Consider the following 21987-nt stretch of genomic DNA (forward strand, 5'->3'; position numbering starts at 1 on the left):
ATACACATATAGAATGGCATGAGGGTGAGTAAGAGATGGGAGAACTACTCCTTTAATGTTTTCAACATTTAATTAGGATGATCCATGTAAATTATGCAGAATAATCCCGCATGATCCAGTGATGTTTGTGGCGAACCTGAAGACATCAAAAGTTATAATGTTTTTTTTTTATTTATTATTATGACCATATTGAATTATGCATATTTAATTCAAGGTTGAAGTACTTCACATTCTCTCTTATAAAGCCTGTTTGATTTAGTTTATTTCCTAATGTTAATTAATACATTAACTATCAAACATGTACTAATATGGAATTAAGGTGACCGTTATTAATGCATGAATTCGTATGACTCACGTTGTAGTTAATGTTAGCTCTTCATTAGTTCCTGATTAGTCTATTCCTTAACTCATCATTAATTTATGCAGAAGTAACTATTAATTCAGGTACTATTTCATGATTATTCATGTACTGTTATTATAAAGTGTTACCGGTTTTTTATGCATTTATTGTTGTTCATTATTGGTGTTCACCTCACTGACTTGAAAATTTTAGCAAAATGAATGTTTACTATAGAAAACCTAAAATTGCAGAACGCTTACTCTGATTCTTCTGTTTCATACTCTAATTGAATTTACAAAATTTTGCAGTCCATTTTTGTTAACTGCAAAAACCAACACTTCAAACCTCCCCAATTTGGAATGCCCAATTCCCACTACTTAATAGGTCCTCGTGGTGGTGCGGTTACCTCAATCTGGGTGGTGGAGGACAAGTCTCAGTTGCCTCTGCTTCTGAGACCATCAATCCGCGCATCTTATCACGTGGCTCGTTGTGCATGACACCGCGGAGACTCCCAGCATGTGGAGGCTCATGCTACTCTCCGCGATCCACGCACAACTTACCATGCACCCCATTGAGAGCGAGAACTAATAATTGCGACCACGAGGAGGTTACCCCATGTGACTGTACCCTCCCTAGCAACCGGGCCAATTTGGTTGCTTAGGAGACCTGGCTGGAGTCACTGGAGTCGCATTCGAACTCGCGACTCTAGGGGTGGTAGTCAGCGTCAATACTTGCTGAACTACCCAGGCCCCCTTAAAATGCTTAACTTTGACAAATAATAGTTTGATAATGTCTAAATACATGTCCAAATGCATAATTTGTGATAAAATATTAAATTAGGTTATAAAAAGCAATCAGACTACACATTAGGTGGCTGCATAGAACACTACAGCCATCTACTGGCTATTATTGTCACGACATCATTTTCAAGTCATGTTATTTATATTTTGTTCACCAGATGGCAGCAATCTGCCTCCAATATATGTCACATTATCATATTTTCTTCATGTTTCAACTTATAGAGTATGTTTTTACTGTACTAAAGTTTCATAAAATTTCTTATTTGCATATGAAAATTAATGGTAAAATTTTGATATTTACATGTAAATAAGATCAAAATAGCATAACATCCTAAAAGAAGTGCTAAAATGTATTGTTATTACTTCAGGGAAGATGAAATGGTATCATAAGAAAAAGTTACACCTTTCGACCCCAATTTATTTATTATTATTATTATTATTATTATTATTATTATTATTCTTTTTTTTTGGGGGGGGGGGGGGTGAAATGTGACTTGAACATTTTTTTGACCAGTTTTGTAACATTAATTCATGCTTCAAAAGCTCTAATGTTTTAGCTGTCAAGGTATATCTGAGGCATGGGAAGCCAAGTACACCATACATTTTATCTGGTTTATTGTACTCTCAGGTTTATTATTTTCCCTTTGACTGCCTGCCAGTATTGTGTTGATGTGATTACATTTATTATTTTATTATATATCTGTGGGTATATTTGTGTATGTTCGTAAATGTTTCTTATTTTAAGATGAAACAAAACTGCCCTTGAAGGGACAGTAAAGTTTTAGTACTACATTCTTATGTCATATCAATAAAATCATGTTTGGAGGAATAGTTTCAACATATATTCATATCTCACATACTTATCTTTTTAGTGGAATACTAAGCAAACACTCTCCCTGCTTTGGACTGCTTTTTTACTTTAATCTTTATTGCTTCTTCTTTATGCTCTTTAATTATTCTACTAATTAATAGTATAATTAAATCGCCAGTAATTATACTACGAGCCAACTGAAATTCTAAATGTTCATGCAATGCACTGTTCATGCAATGCACAGCAGAGGGGGAATCAAAAGGAAATCAATTCACATCTCAAACAACTCCCAGTACATCTACTGCCCGAGGCCACCAGTCAATGTTGTCTGTGATGAATCAGTTTGGTTACCAGACTCAGGACTCAATTAAACAAGTCAGCTCATATCTGGGGTGTTTGGCACCGTGGGACTCACCTGCAGACCAATGGGACCAGGGGGTCCAGGGAAACCCCTGGATCCTTCATCTCCCTTCTGTCCAAACATACCCTGTTGCCCACGAGGACCTGGTTCTCCATCCGCACCCTGTGAGAGGAATTGAGTTAGTCAGAGTCTCAGTGTATGTTTCAGTGTATTAAAAATGCCAGGAATAAAGGATGAGGTGGTTTGGTTGTGCAGTGAAGACGTACAGCAGGACCAGGTGCTCCGACAGTTCCCTGAAGACCAGGTGGACCTGGAGGACCCTGGTGACAGCACAGAGAACAAGTTGATCAGAAAGAGGACAATTATGAATACGCTAACACAGAGCTGTAGGGGTGTGAGTAGGATTAAAAAGAACGTAATTAATTCTTAACACTTCCATTAATGATTCTCTTAGTATTTTTGAACATCTTTGCTCATGAATATTAATTCCTCACAAATGTACTCACCTGTTCACCCTTGTCACCTTTGCTTCCCTTCTGGCCTGGTTCACCAATTTCTCCCTAGAAATGAGTTTTAAAATCAGTCATGCAATATCTTGCATTTTAAAAATCATATATAGTGTTTCTAAAGCAAAAATTACACACTGAAAGAGGCTTCACTGCAAAGGGAACTGTTTTCTGGGCAGTGAAATATATGACATTGCCGTTGACCTGTGTCGAGTTTTACTGTAAATTAAATGATAAATATTGTTTCTGAACAAGCTGAGATGGCCAGATAAAGCTTCGCTACAACATATTCTTGGCACGTAAGCCCATGAACCTTGTTAGACGATACTGATGGAGAAACAGCGTTTATGGTACCCTGCGCTAATTCGATTATAGGCTGCCTTTGCTGATGATGATTGATCTGAAGCAGGGGAGAGCGATGGAAAAATAGCCATGCATTTCAGATGGTTGGGCAGTGTGTGTTTGTGACAGTGAAGAATGATAACTGATCTGTTCTGTCCAACACATGTCTGTGGTTGAGGAATGCGATATACTAGGGTGGTAGCAAAGGATATTTGAAGTATGAAGGATTTTGGAGAAAAAAATGAATGTATTTTTGTATTGTTTCCATTTAAAAAAAATCATCCTTAAAACAAGACCAATTTACTTGAAAAGAAAAACTGTACAAGATATTAAGACTTGTTTTCAGAGAAAATATTTGAATTTAGCTATTGGTTATAGTCATGGGTTAAGCCTAAAGCCTAAATCAAAATTTTGTGAAGTTTGTGCTTAAAACAAGAAAAATCCATCAAACTTGTTTCAAGATACAGTATATTCTATGAAAACGTCTTATAATCTTACGGGGTTTTTTTAAAATCTTGTTTTAAGGATATTTTAACCAAAAAAACAAAACCAAAAAAAAAAAAACACAGATTACGAATATGTATAACAGTAGTTTTAGAAGTCTATTGTGTTGACATTCATTAATTTAGTCTGTCTGGGAGCTGTATTGTGATAAATTAAAATCAGTTACGGTCTTGTAATGGCACCTTATTGTAAACTGGTTATGGGCAATGCCTCTAACTATTGTTCAAGCTGAGCAAATCCTATTTCTATTGGGCAGAACCTTTGGCCACCTGAGCAGAATATTTTAATATACAGTATATATATAGTTTTTTTAAAACTAAAATTTCGTATATTAATATATTATTAAAATACCAATTTTTTTGTTGGTATCAATACCAGTGAAATTTCACAATTCTTGATATTTGAAATTCAGTTCCACAGTATAGTAATGGATAATATGTTATTATGCTATTGAACACTGTCCTTAATTTAAAAAGTTAAATATTAATGTTAATACAAACATATTAAATAAAAACAATGGCCTGTTGCCTTAGTGTTTATCAATTAAGTAAACACTGCTTCATGTTTTAAATTATCATATTTTAATTATTCAGGTAAACAGTCATAATAATAAAGAAGTAGCCTAAGAACATAGAAGGCTAATAATAACAAATAAATACAGAGCAGTCAGTGGCTTTCTTTTCAATATTGTTGTTTGATAATTAATACTAACATAATAGACAGCGGCTGATCTATTAGGCTGCATTAGTGCGTTTACACTGCAAAGTCTTATGCACAGATCCGATATATTGACGCATACCAGATTTGTTGCGCCTGTCTGCATTTACAAAGACATAAGCAGTTGTTTATGTTAAACATTCGCAGGATGGGTATTGACCATGAAGCACATTTAACTGCTCAGGTGCGCAATAGCGCTTGCGCCTCACGGTAAATGCGGTTATGTGTATGTGTTGTTACACGCCAAAGTAATGTGTATTTCCACCTTTTTTACACAGTATTTTCTTCAAAGCTAAAACTCCATACTGTAAAAAAAAATGAACATTCATATGGACTCCAGTTGAAACACTGAGCATGCATTTAGCTTTGATTCAGGAAAATCTCTAGGGTTTCCCACACACTTGAGTCCATCTGCATGGAAGAAACATCAGAAGTGCGAGGCTGCGCACAGTGGTTGTGGGAACTGACACATCAAGAGAAGCATTGTATTAATGTATCAGTTATGTGTCTTTTGTGATGTAATGTGGTCCGTCCATGCTATTCTTACTCATTAATGCAAAATAAACAAGAATTAACCTTGTCACCATCTTCTCCAGGTGGTCCCTGTGGTCCTGCTGGACCCGGCAAACCCACTTGACCTTGGACCCCATCCCGACCGGCTGGACCTGAAGGGCCTCTCTCTCCCTGAATAAAGACACAAAGGTAGAACATAAACAGATATTCCACAACAGTTGTGCCAAATTACACTATGACTTCTGAAGAAAATGTTAATGGTGCTTGTCTGTGCAAAACTTGCTGCAATAATGGTAGCTTGTTGTGGTAGCATTGCCATGCAGTTTCTAGGGTGTTCTTGTTGGTGGCTAGAATGTTGCTTGGGTCTTCTGGGTGGTTACTAGGTGGTAACTTATTGACCCAAGTCAAAAGAGCCGAGCTTAAAGTCTATATTCTAGTTCCAAGATATGGCTTGGGTCCTTCAATTTAAGTTTATTGTAATTTTTCACCTGTTTTATCATTTGGCAGCTGAAAATCGTGAGTCTAATTGCTTTGAAAAGTAATAGCTTGTGCTTAACAAGCCTCTTGATTTGAATTATCATTCCTGCCCATACCATGAACAGTGCTGGAGAGTTACAAAATGTAATGCTTAGGGGTTTGGAACAAACACATATAAGCTATAATAATAACCTTAGCAAGCACCACTAGTTATTGTCCTGTGTAATATGAGAAACACTAATTGATCATCTTTATATCTGGTAAGCACAGTTACCGGTGCACCCTTCTCTCCAGCAGGTCCTGGGGGTCCCTGAGGTCCAGTGCGTCCAGACAGACCGATGGGGCCAGCAAGTCCTGCAGCTCCTCTCTCACCAGGCGAACCCTATGACCATCACACATAGAAAACATACAAAAGTCAAAGAATCTGACATACTTGATTCTGATTGGTCAGACAATGTTATTGATCATTGTACTAGGCAACTCATTTCCTACTGTACGTAACTGTGCTAGTTTCATGTCTCTTGCGATTTCCTGTTTCTTATTGATTTAAACTCAAATCAATATTTATTTATTTATTTTCCAAGCAGAAGTGTAATAAGGGGGTATAAATGTACAGTTAGCCAGTAATTATCGCAAAATTAAGCCCTTTAGGGTGATACAAGTACTGATCATCTTGTGGTTTATGTTGTGATAATAACTGACTGAATATACATTATCCCTTACATACTGTATACTGTACACGTTCTAGACAGGCCTGATTTGAGGCCTGACTGAGGCATATGCTACATCAATATGCTTCTAAATATCCACCACACCTCACTCATTAGTCAAGTATAAAAGTACTTCCAAGCCACCGCCAAACCTCTTCCGCTCAAAGACGTACACCAAATGGGAGTTAGTGCTTTTGAATGATTTTGCTCTAGCTCCAAAAACAACCAAACCATTTTCAGACATTTTTACTGGCTGTTTCTTGTGTCTAGTGCATAAATAACCCTTAGAAGCATAGAAAGCTATACTGAACTCTGTGTATAGATATTGAACTTTCAGCCATTTAAAATAACTCCTGATTAGCCAAACATGAAAAGTCTTTCGGCTGGTGTAATAGCATGCAGAGAAACTAGAATTTGGTGCTTGCCCATGCAATAGTTACCAGATGTTAGGGTGTTGTAAATGGTTGCCAGGGCGTTCTGGGTGGTTGCTAGAGTATATAGACTCCCAAGACTCTATATGGTTCTGGCTCCTGAATATGGCTCTGGTCCCTTTTTCAATGTTAATCTATGGGATTTTTCTCCCATTGTTTAATGTGAATGTATGGTATTTCTTCCCCATTTTTACAATGTGCATATGAGATTTCGCACCCATTTTTCAAATGTGAATTTATGGGATTTTTCAGCCATTTTTCAATGTGAAGCTCCAAAAAAAATGGCCAATTTTTCCAATGTGAACTAGGGCTGCAACTAACGATTATTTTGATAATCGATTAATCTAATGATTATTAGAATGATTATTCGACTATTCTGCGATTATTGCAATGATTAATCATTAGCTCTTAACCGATTATTCAGCTTGTGCACAGACTTAAAAGGTTGTATTAAACATGCATACTAACAATAAAGAGGACAAAATCAACTTTTAAAAATACCTTTAAATGACATTCACTGAATTAATGGGAAAAAAATACTTTTTGTTAAATTCAGTAAAGAAATTCACTGCAAAAAATCCTATCGTTATCAAGTGTTTTTGTCTTGTTTTCCATTTAAAATGGTCTAAAAATCCTTAAAACAAGATACATTTACTTGAAGCAACATATATGCAGCTCCTCTCTCACCAAGCGAACCCTATGACCACCACACATAGAAAACATACAAAAGTCAAAGAATCTGACATACTGGATTCTGATTGGTCAAACAGTATTATTGATCATTGTGCTAAGCAACTCATTTCCTACTGTACGTAGCTGTGCTAGTTTCATGTTTCTTATTGATTTAAACTCAAATCAATATTTCATGTTCATTTATTTATTTATTTTCCAAGCAGAAGTGTAATAAAGGGGTATAATGTACGGTCAGCCATTAATTATTGCAAAATTAAGCCCTTCAGGGTGATACAAGTACTGATCATCTTGTTGTGGTTTATGTTGTGATAATAACTGACTGAATATACATTATCCCTTACATACTGTATACTGTACACATTCTAGACAGGCCTGATTTGAGGCCTGACTGAGGCATATGCTACATCAGTATGCTTCTAAATATCCACCACACCTCACTCATTAGTCAAGTATAAAAGTACTCCCAAGCCACCGCCAAACCTCTTCCGCTCAAAGACGTACATTTTAGTGCAGAGAATCTAAATGGGACTTAGTGCTTTTGAATGATTTTGCTCTAGCTCCAAAAACAACCAAACCATTTTCAGACATTTTTACCAGCTATTTCTTGTGTCTAGTGCATAAATAACCCTTAGAAGCATAGAAAGCTAGACTGAACTCTGTGTATAGATATTGAACCATTCAGACATTTAAAATAACTCCTGACTAGCCAAACATGAAAAGCCTTTCGGCTGGTGTAATAGCATGCTGAGAAACTAGAATTTGGTGCTTGCCCATGCAATAGTTACCAGATGTTATGGTGTTGTAAGTGGTTGCCAGGGCGTTCTGGGTGGTTGATAGAGTGTATAGACTCCCAAGACTCTATATGGTTCTGGCTCCTGAATATGGCTCTGGTCCCTTTTTCAATGTTAATCTATGGGATTTTTCTCCCATTGTTTAATGTGAATGTATGGTATTTCTTACCCATTTTTACAATGTGCATATGAGATTTCACACCCATTTTTCAAATGTGAATTTATGGGATTTTTCAGCCATTTTTCAATGTGAAGCTCCAAAACAAATTTGTCATTTTTTCCAATGTGAACTAGGGCTGCAACTAACGATTATTACGATTTTTCGACTATTCTGTGATTATTGCAACAATTAATCATTAGCTCTTAACCTATTATTCAGCTTGTGCCCCAAATTAAAAGGTTGCATTAAACGTGCTTACTAACAATAAAGAGGACAAAATCATCTTTTAAAAATACCTTTAAATGACATTCACTGAATTAAAGGGAAAAAAAATTATTTGTTAAATTCAGTAAAGAAATTCACTGCAAAAAAATCCTATTGTTATCAAGTGTTTTTGTCTTCAAATCCTTAAAACAAGATACATTTACTTGTGAAGCAACATTTAGACTTGCTTTAAGAGTATGTATCTGAAATATAAGTGTATTTTGTATATAAGTGTATTTTTTTCACTTGGTTATACTTCTGCGAGTGTAGTAAAGACAAATATACTTATATTCAAGATCTATTCTCTAAAAGCAAGTCTAAATATCTTATATGCTGCTTCTTAGGTGAATGCATCTTTTTAAAGGATTTTTAGATATTTTAAAATATTTGTATTTTTTATATTATATTGAATATTCTCAAATAACAATTTTTCTTCTGCAGTATAATTCCTAAAGTAAATATACATTGTTTTAAAGGAGTTTAAAATATATATATATATATATATATATATATATATATATATATATATATATATATATATATATATATATATATATATATTGTTGCAGTGTATAATGGGGTGAAGACTACCTCTCTCACCTTTCTGTTCACTTCAATCAATTTTTAACTCTCAAAAAAGCAATCTCTCTTTTATTAATAGAGCTGCGTATTGCCAATTTTCTTCGCGATAACAAATGCACAGTGACATATATTATGATTCAATAAGTCGCGAGCCATCATGTTATAATCTAGCTCTATTAAGTGTGCACGCTCGAGGGCTGAGCATCCCCGCGACAGAGTGTGCCTAAGCAGGGTGCAGTTTCAATCTCTCCCCCTTAGATCGGGACATTCGCGCAACTCATAGAAGAGGCGCTGACTGCACAGAGAAATGCCATTTTTCCTATGTGAATTTATGGGATTTGTTGCCCACTTTTCAATGTGAATCTATGAGATTTTTCAAAAAAATGTCCAATGTGGATCTATGGGATTTTTTTTGCCATTTTTTGCAAAGTGAAACTATGGGATTTTTCGCCCAGTTTTCAGTTTGAATCTATTGGATTTTTTGACCATTATCCGATCTGACATTTTCCCATTACAAAATTTGGGATAAGTATTGACACAGCTCTCCTCATCAAGCATGATATAAGGCATCATGCGGGTACCAACGTTTTGGACATTTTACATGCTGAAGTTTAATACTTAGTGTTAAGGGTTTGTTCAAATCCCTAACACTAAATATGTAAAGTGATGCTTGCTTTAACAAGAACCACTAATTAGATCATGGCAAAGTGTCAGTAAAGAGATTCATCAGCAAATATGGGTTTATTCTTTTGAAATGGACCAAAAATACCTGAAGTTATCTGATTTTTTTTTTCTGACTGTTTGAGGATGTTCACATGATGGTCCTGTGCAGTGTGTTGTGGCTTATGTATGCAGCAAGGTATGCATAGCAGATTGAATCAAAGGATCAGAACAAAATTCTAACAAAGTTCTGGTTGTGCGTCAAATGTGGCAGTGTGGGCAACCAGACACTTCGCCTTATCTCTCCATTTCAATGTGGTTTAATTTCTAGACCTCGGCATCATCATACAAATGCAAATGTATCCTTTATCTGACTGTCACTGCTGAATTGAAAACTCTTCAAAGACATTTCCTCCATCCATTTTATTCTCACACTGCGCTGTCAAGTCCGAAAAAAGAGCAATCAAAGGGTTACAATATTTATCTTTTTTTTTTTCTCAAGAGAAATGAATCGGCAAAGAAAAGAATGTGGTTTTATTTCAAGAAGGTCTTGAAGACATTCCAACATGCCCGACACATGAAATCTAATGAAACAGTGATGGTGTAAAATGTCAAGAGAAGTTATTTACGAACTGGCACTGTGAATTTATCTTGAGAAACTGTCTTGGTGGCCAAAATTATGCCCCCTGGTGTTTTCTCATGCCACTGCAGGCTGTGGGCCACTGTGGGGAACCCAACCGTGCAAAACCCCGAGTTTGGTATCTCCCATTTAGTGTGAGTATAAATCAAAAGTGCACTCTTCTTTGTTTGTGTGTGCTCCTCTGTGAAGTACATACTTTTTAAATCCTTAATGGTGTTTTGGAGCCTTAGATCTTTCTGACCACTCCCTCAACCCTCTTAGACTCCTAAATATTGCATGTTGCTTTTGGGAAAATGAGCTTTTCACATTGAATGATGGGAAACCATGGAAACAGAGTACTTACAACAGGGCCAGGGGGACCCTGAGGGCCCTCTGCTCCTTTCAAACCAGGTGGTCCCTGCAGAGAGCAAAAGAGAAAGACATACAAAAATGGTAAATAAAGGCTGAATAAGCAATATGTAAACATTGAGTATTTTCTCTTCTGCATTATCCAGTGTGTCATCTATTGATATTCAGAGACTAATAAAAACATGTAGGTATTAGTGCATCTAAACTGAAGGTCTTGTTCCTGAGCAAACACATCTACCTGTAGCTTATTAGCAGTAACTCAGATAACATTTCGTATGCACATTGAGCTTGTTGCTGGGGTGTAAATTAATAGACCTAGACTGAAAAGAACTCCACCTTGAAAGTAGTCATACTTGCGAATATTCAAACTTGTCAGGTAAAAATGCATCACACCATTAGTTCTTGTGTTTCTCTTAACTGATTGTGACACACCAAAGCTATCATATGGCTTCAGAAGACCTAGAACACAAGACATGAGTCGCTTGGACTACATTTATGGTGCTTTTGTCTTTTCTACACTTGCATATTCTGGAAAAGGGCAGTGTGAACAAAAGAAAGTCAGTCAAGTTTGGAATGACATGAGGGTAACGACAGCATAAGGATGACAGAATTTTCAGTTTTGGGTGAGCTATTCCTATAAGTCCAGGACCATAATTATTCTATTTTCGTTTTCGAAATTTTGGCCTAGTACACTTAACTGCTTCAGAGATTACATGGAACACTTAGAATAAGAAAATCCTAAGAGGATACTTTCTCTAATTCACCCAGAAGGACTTCTGTTCTGTATAACTGCAATTCTTTGAATAATATCAGAGATATGGTGTTCGATAAGATGTGTCTTATGAGAGAAGTTTCACTGACATCAACGGGAGCATTTTGATTAAAATGTGTTTAGCGATAATGAATGAATGAATGAATGAATGAAGGGCTGACTACATAAATAACATACAGACAGTAGAGTTCTTCTGCTTCTAAACTGATCTTTGTTCTTATTAAGGTGCAGACTGACCGCAGGTTTGTTCTCTACTGACTGCGAGTTTCATTAATATCCTCTGTGAAAGTGAAAACCACAGAACTCTGACTGTCTGCTGGTGCTGTCTCTACCAGACTGATATTCATTGGCCTCTATGCCTCTCACAGGACAGTTGTCAACTGGGGCACAGTAAAAATCAAAGAGCTGACAAGAGTATGAGTCTCGGAGTGTGTTTGGGCATTGAACTTAAAGTTTTAGCTTTGAAAATTAATTATTATTAATTTCTGCATATACTAATACATTTTAACGTCAAAGTTGTACACCTTAACATTAGTTAAAGATATAATAGAATATTTATAAATTAACCAAAATGCTGTCAAAAATATTGTTCAATGTTAGTTCATGATACCCAATGCTTTAACTAATGCTAACATTTTGAATCTTATTGAAAAATGTTAGGCTAACATAAATTGTGATGCAAATTTACGCAGACTTGAATAAAATTGCATGACCTGGGAATATAGACTGGAGATGCATATGTTTCATGAGTGTCCTTAAATGTGTATCTGTGTGTATCAGAGTTCGTTGGGGGTGCCCTTGCATTGTGTATGTGTGTAAGAGAATGTTTGAGATTGCCTTTCTAAAGGGCAGACACACAAGGTGATCTCAGTAATGATTGTAGCCGTGCTACCAGAAAAAAAAAAAAAAAAAATGGTGTCAGTAGAAAACAATCAGGTGCCGCATGGAGAGCCAGGCCCTGCCACTGACCTTGAGATCAGACATCAACAATGAACAAACAACCTCATCTTCCAAAATCTAATTGGCAATACTTCCAATTAAATCATTCGCTGCCCAGATAATACATATAAAAGGTGTTTCAAAAGGTTGTAAAATAAAAGGAGAGCTAAACGTGAGCTGCAGGTAAATCAGTGCCTTGTGTCTCTGCATTAAACAATGCAAAGTTAGCTTTTCAGAGGTTTTACGTCCTTTTAAAGTCCTTGTAAAGTGTATCAGAGTCCAATTCTGGCTGTAATGAGCCAGCACTGCTGTGTAACTCTTAACTCTTTAGAAGGATTTATTGGTGTCATTTATTTGCGGCTGGAGCACGATCTTACCGTCACACCAGGTAGGCCTCTCTCTCCTGGGAACCCTCTCAATCCTGGGGGGCCGTCTTTTCCAGGACTGCCCTGAGGACCTGGATCTCCCTGTGGACAGACATTTGGGAATGATTCAGTAATTCAGAATAATGAAAAGACAATGTAAAAACACAAAATTGAAAAGTCTTTAATTCTAAGCTGATGCTAATAAGATGCTCAGGAGACATCAGGCAGAATGTTAACCTCAGTCACTATTTACTTTCATTGCATCTTTTTTTCAAGCAATAAAAGTGAATGGTGACTGAGGCACATTCTTCCTAACATTTCCTTTTTTGCTCCACATTAGAAAGGAAGAAATATGGGTTTGGAACACATGAGGCTGAGTAAATAAAGACTATCCTGAACTAGCCCTTTAAAATGATCTAAAACCCTGTATACAGTACGACTTGAGTCCCTCTTTCAATTAATGCATATAAGATTTATTTGCCTGTTTTTTTTGTCCGTTAGGTGAAAATATCTTTTTCAACAAGCCTTGAGGTATCATTCATGTCTGCAGTACAAACTGTGCAGTATGATACACGCAACATTTTAGGCAGAAGAATAAGAAGCATGAGCAATAGCAATAGTGATTCCTTAGCAACCACAACTAATTAATGAAAAACTGACAACAACAACAACAAAAGCCTACCAGAAACTGATGTAGCAAACCTAAAAAAATCTAAAAGTACTAAATAACTGCAATCAGACAGGCCGGTTAATAAAGATACTTGAGAGATTCAAGAGTAAGGTTTGAGAATTTAAATTGCTAGAAAGGTTAACACAGCTTTAGCCATTTGGAAGACGATCTCCACTTGACCGCCACGTCTTATAATTCAGTATATGGGCTGCATTTTGATTGGACCACTGAGTAGTTTAAATTATGAAAGAGTCACCTGCAGCTACTGTAATAAGAAGAAGAAACAAATGAGTAAAATCAGAAAAATGTCTGCAGAAAGACAGGAGTCTGAACACTCAGACTGCGGCAGTGCACTCCACCCTCCAGGGTGTTCACTCACGTCTGACAGCCCGTCTGAAGTGGACCGATCAACCTGATTAAAGTGTCTCCATTCAGAAATGACAGAAAATGAAACCGAGATAGGAAGGGTGTGTGCGCAGAGAAATTCAGTCCAGCTTTTCAAAAGGCCCATCTACTAATAATTTAGACTCTATTTAGGGAATGAATTCAGCCATTGCCACTCCACAACACTGATGTTATAGCTCTGAAACACTTTGATACACCTGGATAGCACAGGCTATTGGTCAACTAATTGGTGTCTCTTTTTTTATAACTTTGCTTATCATTTTTAGTTGTCTTTTTTGTGCTGTTTAACCTTGGTTACCACTTTGATTATGTCATTTTATGTCTCATTTCCCTGCAGACAAATCAGCTTAAACCAGCCTAAGCTAGTTTTGCGGTTCAAGCTGGTTTAAGCTGGTCTCCCATCCTGAACAGCTGAGAAGTGTCCAAAACCCCTTTAAAACCATCCAACAACTGCCAGCTTAGATTTTTGTTTGTTTTTCAGAAGGGTTATGCAGTTTTCCTGTTGGGCATTTTGACTTTTAGCTTTAATATTTGACTTTCAAAAAAAATGTTCAATACATTTCTGTTTTGTCTAAGTTATGCATACAGGGATTTAGCCAAATATTCAATATTGGGTGGGCCAAAGGTTACATAAAAAATGGTCACTAAAAAACCCAATATAATCAACCACTAATGTGAATATTGGAGGGGGCGGGGGGCACATCCCCTTTGATGTCTATGGTGGCTCTGACCTTGCATCCTTGCTTTCTGTATATCCATTTAGTTAAAATGAATGCAAAACTTAACATCATTCACCTTTGCACCTTCTTTCCCACCAGCACCTGGGAGACCTTGCTCTCCAGGTGGACCAGGGGGTCCAGGATGTCCTCTCTCACCAATAGGGCCGGTCTCTCCAGTTGGACCCTGTCAGACCATTACAGACAAATTTGGGAGCTCAGCAATCTAAATTTCTCTCTTTTTATCTCAAAGAAAACATGAACAAATATTGCCCAAATATTTGTCACAAAATAAAGTAAAATCTTACTTGAGGTCCGACAACACCTCCTGGTCCTGGTGGGCCAGTTTTGCCTTGGAAACCCTGGGGATAAAATTACAGCAATAAATGTCTGACAAAATAACCGTTTCAAACTATTTAGAGATAGTAATGATTGCTAAAGGATCGATAGCAATATTCAGCAGAGAATGGTTTTGCACGAAAATAGGAAGATAAACTGGAATAATAATAGACAACAGCAGACAGAAGATGACATTTAACTCTACAAAAAAGAATGATTAACACAAACAAACTGCTTTGCTATTCATCCATCTACCCATCCATCTATTTATCCATCCATCCATTTCTCTATCCATCTGTCCATCGTAAACATTCACACCGCAGCTAAATGTAGCCTAAATCTGCTTTTCTGCTCAAATCTGATTTTTGCAAGGTTGCTCACATGAGATATTAAATCTAGCCCATATCAGATATTGCTCTGAACAGCAGACACTCCTAAGCTGACCCACATGCGTACAGTATAACACTCTCTGATCATGTGTATAAAAACCCTGGCATGTTCATCATAAATATGCATAGATATGATTAAAATTAAAATGAGCTGTTTTGTTTATTTTTAACATGGATAGGACACTTAATGTCTTTCTAATAATATATCAGCAAGAGATGGAGAAAAACCATCTTAATTGATAAAATATGTTTAAATAACTTCATTTGCAGAAGTATGGTGGAATTTCATTACCATCGAAGCTCAAGAGTGTAATATTAGGTCTACTTAAGATCCATCCATCCATCCATCTATCTATCTATCAGATGAATTATATGGCATCTGTCTTGATTTAACAAAACGTCCATAACTTCATCTGGTTTCCACATAACACAGAGAGAGCCGACGTTCATTCATTTCCTGGTTAAGTGCTCTGAACACACCTGGGCTCTCTCCTATTAGTATAGCTAGCTAGGGTGGGCAACAGTTCCAGGTGTGGAGGTGGTCTGAAGCACTCACCGTCTCTCCTCGCTGGCCAGGGTGACCAGGCAGCCCATCCTTTCCAGGTGGTCCCTACACATAAAGGCAGATATTTTGTGTCTGTGACATGACATGCAGCATGTAATTACATTTTCATAATTCCACAGTATTAAAAACAGGATGGATAATAGCATGAAGAGGTACTTACAGGGGGGCCCTTTGGTCCTGGGAAACCAACTGGACCCTGGGGCCCTTGAGGTCCCTAGAACAGATAGGGAAAAAATAGACATGGTCAAAAGTCTGCTCTTTTATTTGATTTAAGGTACAAATAAGTTGAAGCATCACATGCAAGATCACAAAACTATAACATAAGCAACATAATTATGTACAGTATATAAAGCGAATGCATTGTGTACTATACACAAGAATAGAGGAGAATGTCTAGCTGAACTGAGGCAACATATATTGTCTGATAGGCTTGGTTAAAGCCATAAAGAGGAAGCAACATCATTAATAAATGATTACGAACTGAAACTACTGTGTTAAAAGTGCAATGGAGGTGCCGTCATCAAGCATTTAACTTCCTTAAAAAATCCTTCAAATTCAGACTGACAAACAGAATAAATAAAAGAGGAAAACAATGAAAAATAGAGGAAGAAAAGAGAACAGAATTTCACAGTAGAGACAAACAACATCAGATTTCGCTCAAGATCTCTTCATAAATTTATAATGGTTTTCAGATGAAAACACAGGTGGTAAGTCCTCTTATCTGGAGTTCACCCACATGCTGAGCTAATACTCCTGCAAAAGCACCCTTCTCAGAGCGCTTCAAGCTCTAAATGGTCTCACTGTAGATAGCATTATGGGACGGGAATGTTTCTGCTGCAATGTGTACCGGGTGGCACTTACTCTCTCCCCAGGTGGGCCGGGTGGGCCGTCGCTGCCTGCTGTGCCCTGTGAGATAATGAGAAAGAACATAAGGACAGTTTAAAGGAAGTGACAGACAAAAATAAACCATGAGGAGGTTAACAGTATGAAGGAAGTAGTACCTTAGGGCCTGGTTTTCCTGTCGGTCCTCTGGCACCGCGAGCACCACGGGGACCCTGAAAATTCAACAAATTCACAATTCAACATGCCTTCCCAGAAGAGCTGAAGCTTTTAGTGAGGACTGACTGTCTATTAATGTCAACGGTTTTTAAAATTGGTGTTTAACAAGCACATCTAGGTGTGGTGTTTGGGTATTCACATACTTTTGGCCATATAATGTAGTTGCATCCTTAAATTCAGAATCAATATTTATTTATGTACTTAAAATTGAAACTGATTGGATAAAGTATTGGATAATTACATACCGTTGGACCTCTCTGCCCCCTTGGGCCGGATTTCCCTGCCACACCCTTTAAAAGAAAGAAGAAATATGAGGGTGGTAAATATTGAGAATGAATTCAATAGCTACACACAGCAAATCCAATTGCTGTTGGAGTTCTTTTTTGCCAAGATGAGATGTCAGTGTGTATAGGGGAAACAAGCATTGGGTATCTTCCCTTAGGATTTCTGGGAGCCACAGAGATATTTGTTTCAGATGAGGTATAGGTTTATTAGCAGCACACATACACAAACACATGAAAAATAGCAGCTAACTTGACATTTTGTAATGAATAATTATAAAATCACAAATGCTTAAGGCACAGCTGTTCTGATGCATAGGGATTTACAGTATGTTTCCCATGAACAATACTGAACCAAAGCAAGGTTATTTTTTTCTTAGCGAGTTAGTGATTCCCACACAGTTAATTGATCAGACTCTCTCGAGGGAAATATTAGATTTGTTTTCCTTAGCTGTAGTCAGCAAGTTGTATCTGTTCCAAGCAACATATGGGTTTGAGGAGCACAATGTATGCAGAGCCACAATGCTGTTTTTTTGTTAAATGTCTGAAGTTGATACAAAATTTTAGTGAACATGTGTCACAATTATTTGTTCATTTCTATCTGTTGTGAGGACTGATAGAGTTTCCGACTAGAACAAGACTTGCATTGCAGCTGTACTGGCAGACACAAACATATCTGCCCAATATAAAAAAAGCCTCTGCCTAAAATGTACATGCGAAGGTAAATGTACAACTAAATACAAGTTTATGTGTAAATGTAAAAGTTAATATAATTTAACAGTGAACGGAAAGGTTATCCAAAACATAAAGATAAATCTATGTGTAAAGGTACAGGTAAACGTGAAGGTAAGCCTAAACATTCTGTACAGATAAAAGTGTAAATGTAAAAAGGTAAACATAAAGCTAAGAGTAAATGTAAATATACTATAAATATAAAGGTAAATGTAAACGTAAAGGTAATATAAAAAAAAGGTAAATGCAATTGTTATGGTAAGCGTAAGTGTGAATTTACAAGTAAATATAAATGTAACAGTAAACAGAAAGATAAGCCTAAACATAAAGACAAAAGTGTAAAGGTAAAGCTTAAAATAAATATAACGGTAAATATAAGTGTAAATGTGAAAATACAGGTAGGCATAAAGGTAAGTGCAAATGTAAATGTATGTATGTTAATTTAAAGGTAAAAATACATTTAACAGTAAATGGAAAGATAAGCCTAAACATAAAGATAAATGTAAATAAAAAATAAATAAAAAAACATAAAGTTAAGCGTAATTGCAAATATACATGTAAAGGTATATGTAAACGTTAGGTAAACATAAACATAAAGGTAAATGTAAACATAGGTGGGAATTTGAAAGTAAACATAAATGTAACAGTAAACGTAAAGATGAGCCTAAAAATAAAGATAAAATTATAAATCTAAATGAAAATGTAAAGATAAGCATAAATGCAAAGGTAAATATTAGTGTAATTGTAAAAATAAATGCAAACATAAAGGTAAGTGCAGATGTAAAGGTATGTGTTTATTTAAATGTAAATATAAATTTAACAGTAAATGGAAATATAAGCCTAAACAAAGATAAATCTAAGTGAAAAGGTAAATGTAAACATTACTTAAACATACAGTAAATATAAAGGTCATTGCAAATGCGAAGGTATGTGAGAATTTAGAAATAAATATAAATGTAACAGTAAATGTAAAGATAAGACTAAACATAAAAATAAAAGTGTAAATGTAATGTAAAGTTAAGCATAAATGTAAGTGCAAATGTATGTGTGTTAATTTAAGGGGTATATATAAATTTAACTGTAAATGGAAAGATTATCTTAAACAAAGATAAATCTAAATAAAAATGTAAATGTGAAAGTAAGTGCAAACATAAATGTAAAGGTAAATATAAGTGTAACTAGGTAAATGTAAAGGTAAATGTACTGTAAAGCTAAGCATAATTGTAAAGCTAAATATAAAAGTAAATGTACATTTAAAGGTAAACAAAGTTAAGCGTAAAGCCTTTACAGTAAAGGTAAATCAATATAATCACTAAAGCTGAGTGCAAAATGAAAGGTAAATGTAAACAGAAACTGCAGAGTTAAATGTAAACCTAAGTAAAACTGTAAAGTAAGACTCCCATTTGCTTGGCAATGACATTTCACCTGATGTACACTTTTCCCACTTCACTTTCTGAATGTGAATTGTTTTTTAGGTGGGTGATCATTGTTGAATCACCGTAAATACAATCACTTCAGCATTTTTTTGTTGTCACTTATTGATCCATGACCATGTTTTTGTACAAAGTCATCATACAAATCCTTTCATAAAAGCAATCACCTTTTTTTAATGTGTTTGTTATAATGCACAGTTGTGAGTGCACTTCACACAAAGCAGGTTGAAAGAATCCATCTTACCCTGGCTCCTTTCTCTCCGTTGGCTCCTGGGAATCCGGGGAAACCAGTCGAACCCTGGAAATCAAAGAAAAAGACTTAAGGGAGGTAGGGAAGGCAACAGGACCTGCATATTAATGAGTGAGGAACTCCAAAAGTCCCGATTCTGACAGTTAAATGCCATTAAAATCTGTAAGCATTAGCATCTGTGGCTTTGCTACATTTCCAATATTTTAAATAGCTGTGCGACTTTTTGTCCCAATTGTTGGCAGTTAAATGCCATTACAATCTGTAAGCATTAGCATCTGTGGCTTTACTACACTTCCAGTGTTTTAAATAGCTCTGTGAATTTTTGTCCCAATTGTTGGCAAGTTCTTTATTAGAATAATTAAAAAGTGGAGAGGTATGTGTCTACATGCGTATATACCAAGATAAACAAAGTGGTTCTCAATTATCTGTTTTCCTTGCTTTGTTTGCACAAGAGAGCTTCAGGTAGGCATCGTTTTTCTGCTTGGAAATACAACGAGGTCTACCGAGAACTGAAACAACAGGTAAATGTTGGATGTAAACAAACACACTCCGTCAGAGAAACAAGCAAACAGAAATAAGATTCACCACTGATGAGGCTTAATTGGCTCATTCACTTCCTGTCGCTCTCTTTCTGAATGCAGTAAATTAAAAACAGCTTACCCACGATTCTCAGTCCTGGCAGCATTATAAGTATTCAAGAAAGAAAATCAATAGACTTTTTTACACATTCATTTTGAAGCAAGACCTCAAAGTCGGCCCAGCAAAAATCAGCTTTGATTTACCACAAATGATGTTATGAAACTCTAAAAGGTGAAACACTGACGAATATGCAATGCCACTCCATAAAAAAATGCCACTTCCGAAGCCAGTAACCATTAAGACAGTGATGGCTGGTCTTCAAAAGTGCACTTCATGATCATTTGAGTGTTGGCAGAATGTTTGAATCCATTCTGCGATGGTGGAGAGATGATGGCATGTCAAAGTACTTGTAATCACATCACTTGTCTGTCATTCATTAATCCTGCTAAATGGAAGCTGGTTTATGGGACTGTAAATCCACCCTCAAGTCAGCACCTAACTTTTGGATCTTATTTCAGTTAATTCAAGATAAGCGTTAAAGGTGAAGTATGTCATTTTAGCACCACAAGTAGTAGCACATGGGATTGCAAAAAAATCAAACCAGTTTTCAGACAGGTTTCCCAAACACTGACCCCATCTGCCATTGGTAGGACAAAAAGATAATTCCGCCTCAAACCTACAGTATTGGTTGATCTAATGTTAGATTGGGACACTAAAAATAAACAGAGCAATGTTTTCAAATGTTTTAATGCCGTTACAGAGCCACAGTGTTTACGGTTTGGGGGGGGGGGTGTATTAGCGTGATCTGAGCTAAAGAGGAACACTTTATGATAACAATTTTGTCAGATTTGACTGCTAATATGTTATTTGATCGTAATCCTGACCAACCGTTTTGGAGAGTTCAATCTTTCTCCATTCAAGTAGATAGGATCGGAACTTTCATGCCACGTGTCTCCATAGGAAAGATGGCCGTTGAGTGGAATGACTCGACTTGAAAGGGACTTTGGCTATGTTCATATTTCAAAGGGGAATGTCATCTTGCAATGATAACCATTTAAAGTTCGCATTGAACTTGTAACTTAGTGCCTGTTTGTGTTTCTGCAACTTCTATGCTATGATGTCCCTCTGTTTACTATGGTTACTACGGCTATATGAACAATTTCTCAACTGTCAATTCGCAGACTGCTTGTAAGAAGCTCTTATTTGCCAATCTGAATGCAGGACCTGTTTTCATGCCAATTTATGACTCCCTAGTATGGTTATGTTTAGGGGTAGGTGTAGGGGTGGCCTTTAGGAACAGGGACCAATGACTCCCTATTATGGTTAGGGGTGTGTGTTGGCGTAGGCTTTATGGATATGGACTAATAAGGTAGGGAGTAAGAAACTGGCAGGAGTCATACTTCGGCACAACACCGGATTATAAAAAAATCAATGCATGTACAGTGCTCTGCACATGTATCAAGCATGAGAACGTGTAATCAAGCTTCACATCATGATCGCGCCAAGGAGACAGCAAAGACATATTCAAATCATATGTCCATCAAAAATATATTTTTGTGTTCCGAAAAGGAAAGAAAGTCAAATGAGTTAGAGACAGCATAAGGGTGAGTAAACGATGAGAGAATTATAATTTTTGGATGAACTGTTCCTTTCAAAAACACACTGACTTGTACCACTATAAAGATTTACTGAGCACAGCACAAACGTTTGAGCAAACTTGCTGCATAGCCCAACCCAAACAAATTTGGCTGCCTGTAATGCAGCCACTGTTTGCCGGACAAGGTCTGCAGACCTCCAAGGCCATTCTAGGGTCTGGTTTTGGGTTGGTTTGAGCCAGAATGGA

The 21987-nt window shown here is 36.5% G+C and overlaps 1 protein-coding gene across 3 annotated transcripts in view; it reads right to left on the bottom strand.

Moving 5' to 3' along the window:
* LOC127434578 (collagen alpha-1(XI) chain-like) overlaps positions 1–21987 on the bottom strand; it is a 114577-nt gene that overhangs the window by 29463 nt on the left and 63127 nt on the right. For all 3 annotated transcript variants that reach the window (XM_051687397.1, XM_051687395.1, XM_051687396.1), the window contains 15 exons: positions 19560–19613; positions 17115–17159; positions 16812–16865; positions 16672–16716; positions 15971–16024; positions 15802–15855; positions 14826–14879; positions 14597–14704; positions 12739–12828; positions 10646–10699; positions 5646–5753; positions 4958–5065; positions 2819–2872; positions 2579–2632; positions 2367–2474 (listed from right to left, as the gene is read on the bottom strand). In XM_051687397.1, the coding sequence (XP_051543357.1) occupies positions 2367–2474; positions 2579–2632; positions 2819–2872; positions 4958–5065; positions 5646–5753; positions 10646–10699; positions 12739–12828; positions 14597–14704; positions 14826–14879; positions 15802–15855; positions 15971–16024; positions 16672–16716; positions 16812–16865; positions 17115–17159; positions 19560–19613 (1044 nt within the window). The remainder of the gene's footprint in view (positions 1–2366; positions 2475–2578; positions 2633–2818; positions 2873–4957; positions 5066–5645; positions 5754–10645; positions 10700–12738; positions 12829–14596; positions 14705–14825; positions 14880–15801; positions 15856–15970; positions 16025–16671; positions 16717–16811; positions 16866–17114; positions 17160–19559; positions 19614–21987) is intronic.

This window comes from Myxocyprinus asiaticus, chromosome 44 (assembly GCF_019703515.2).
Source record: "Myxocyprinus asiaticus isolate MX2 ecotype Aquarium Trade chromosome 44, UBuf_Myxa_2, whole genome shotgun sequence".
In the NCBI taxonomy this organism is placed as follows: domain Eukaryota; kingdom Metazoa; phylum Chordata; class Actinopteri; order Cypriniformes; family Catostomidae; genus Myxocyprinus; species Myxocyprinus asiaticus.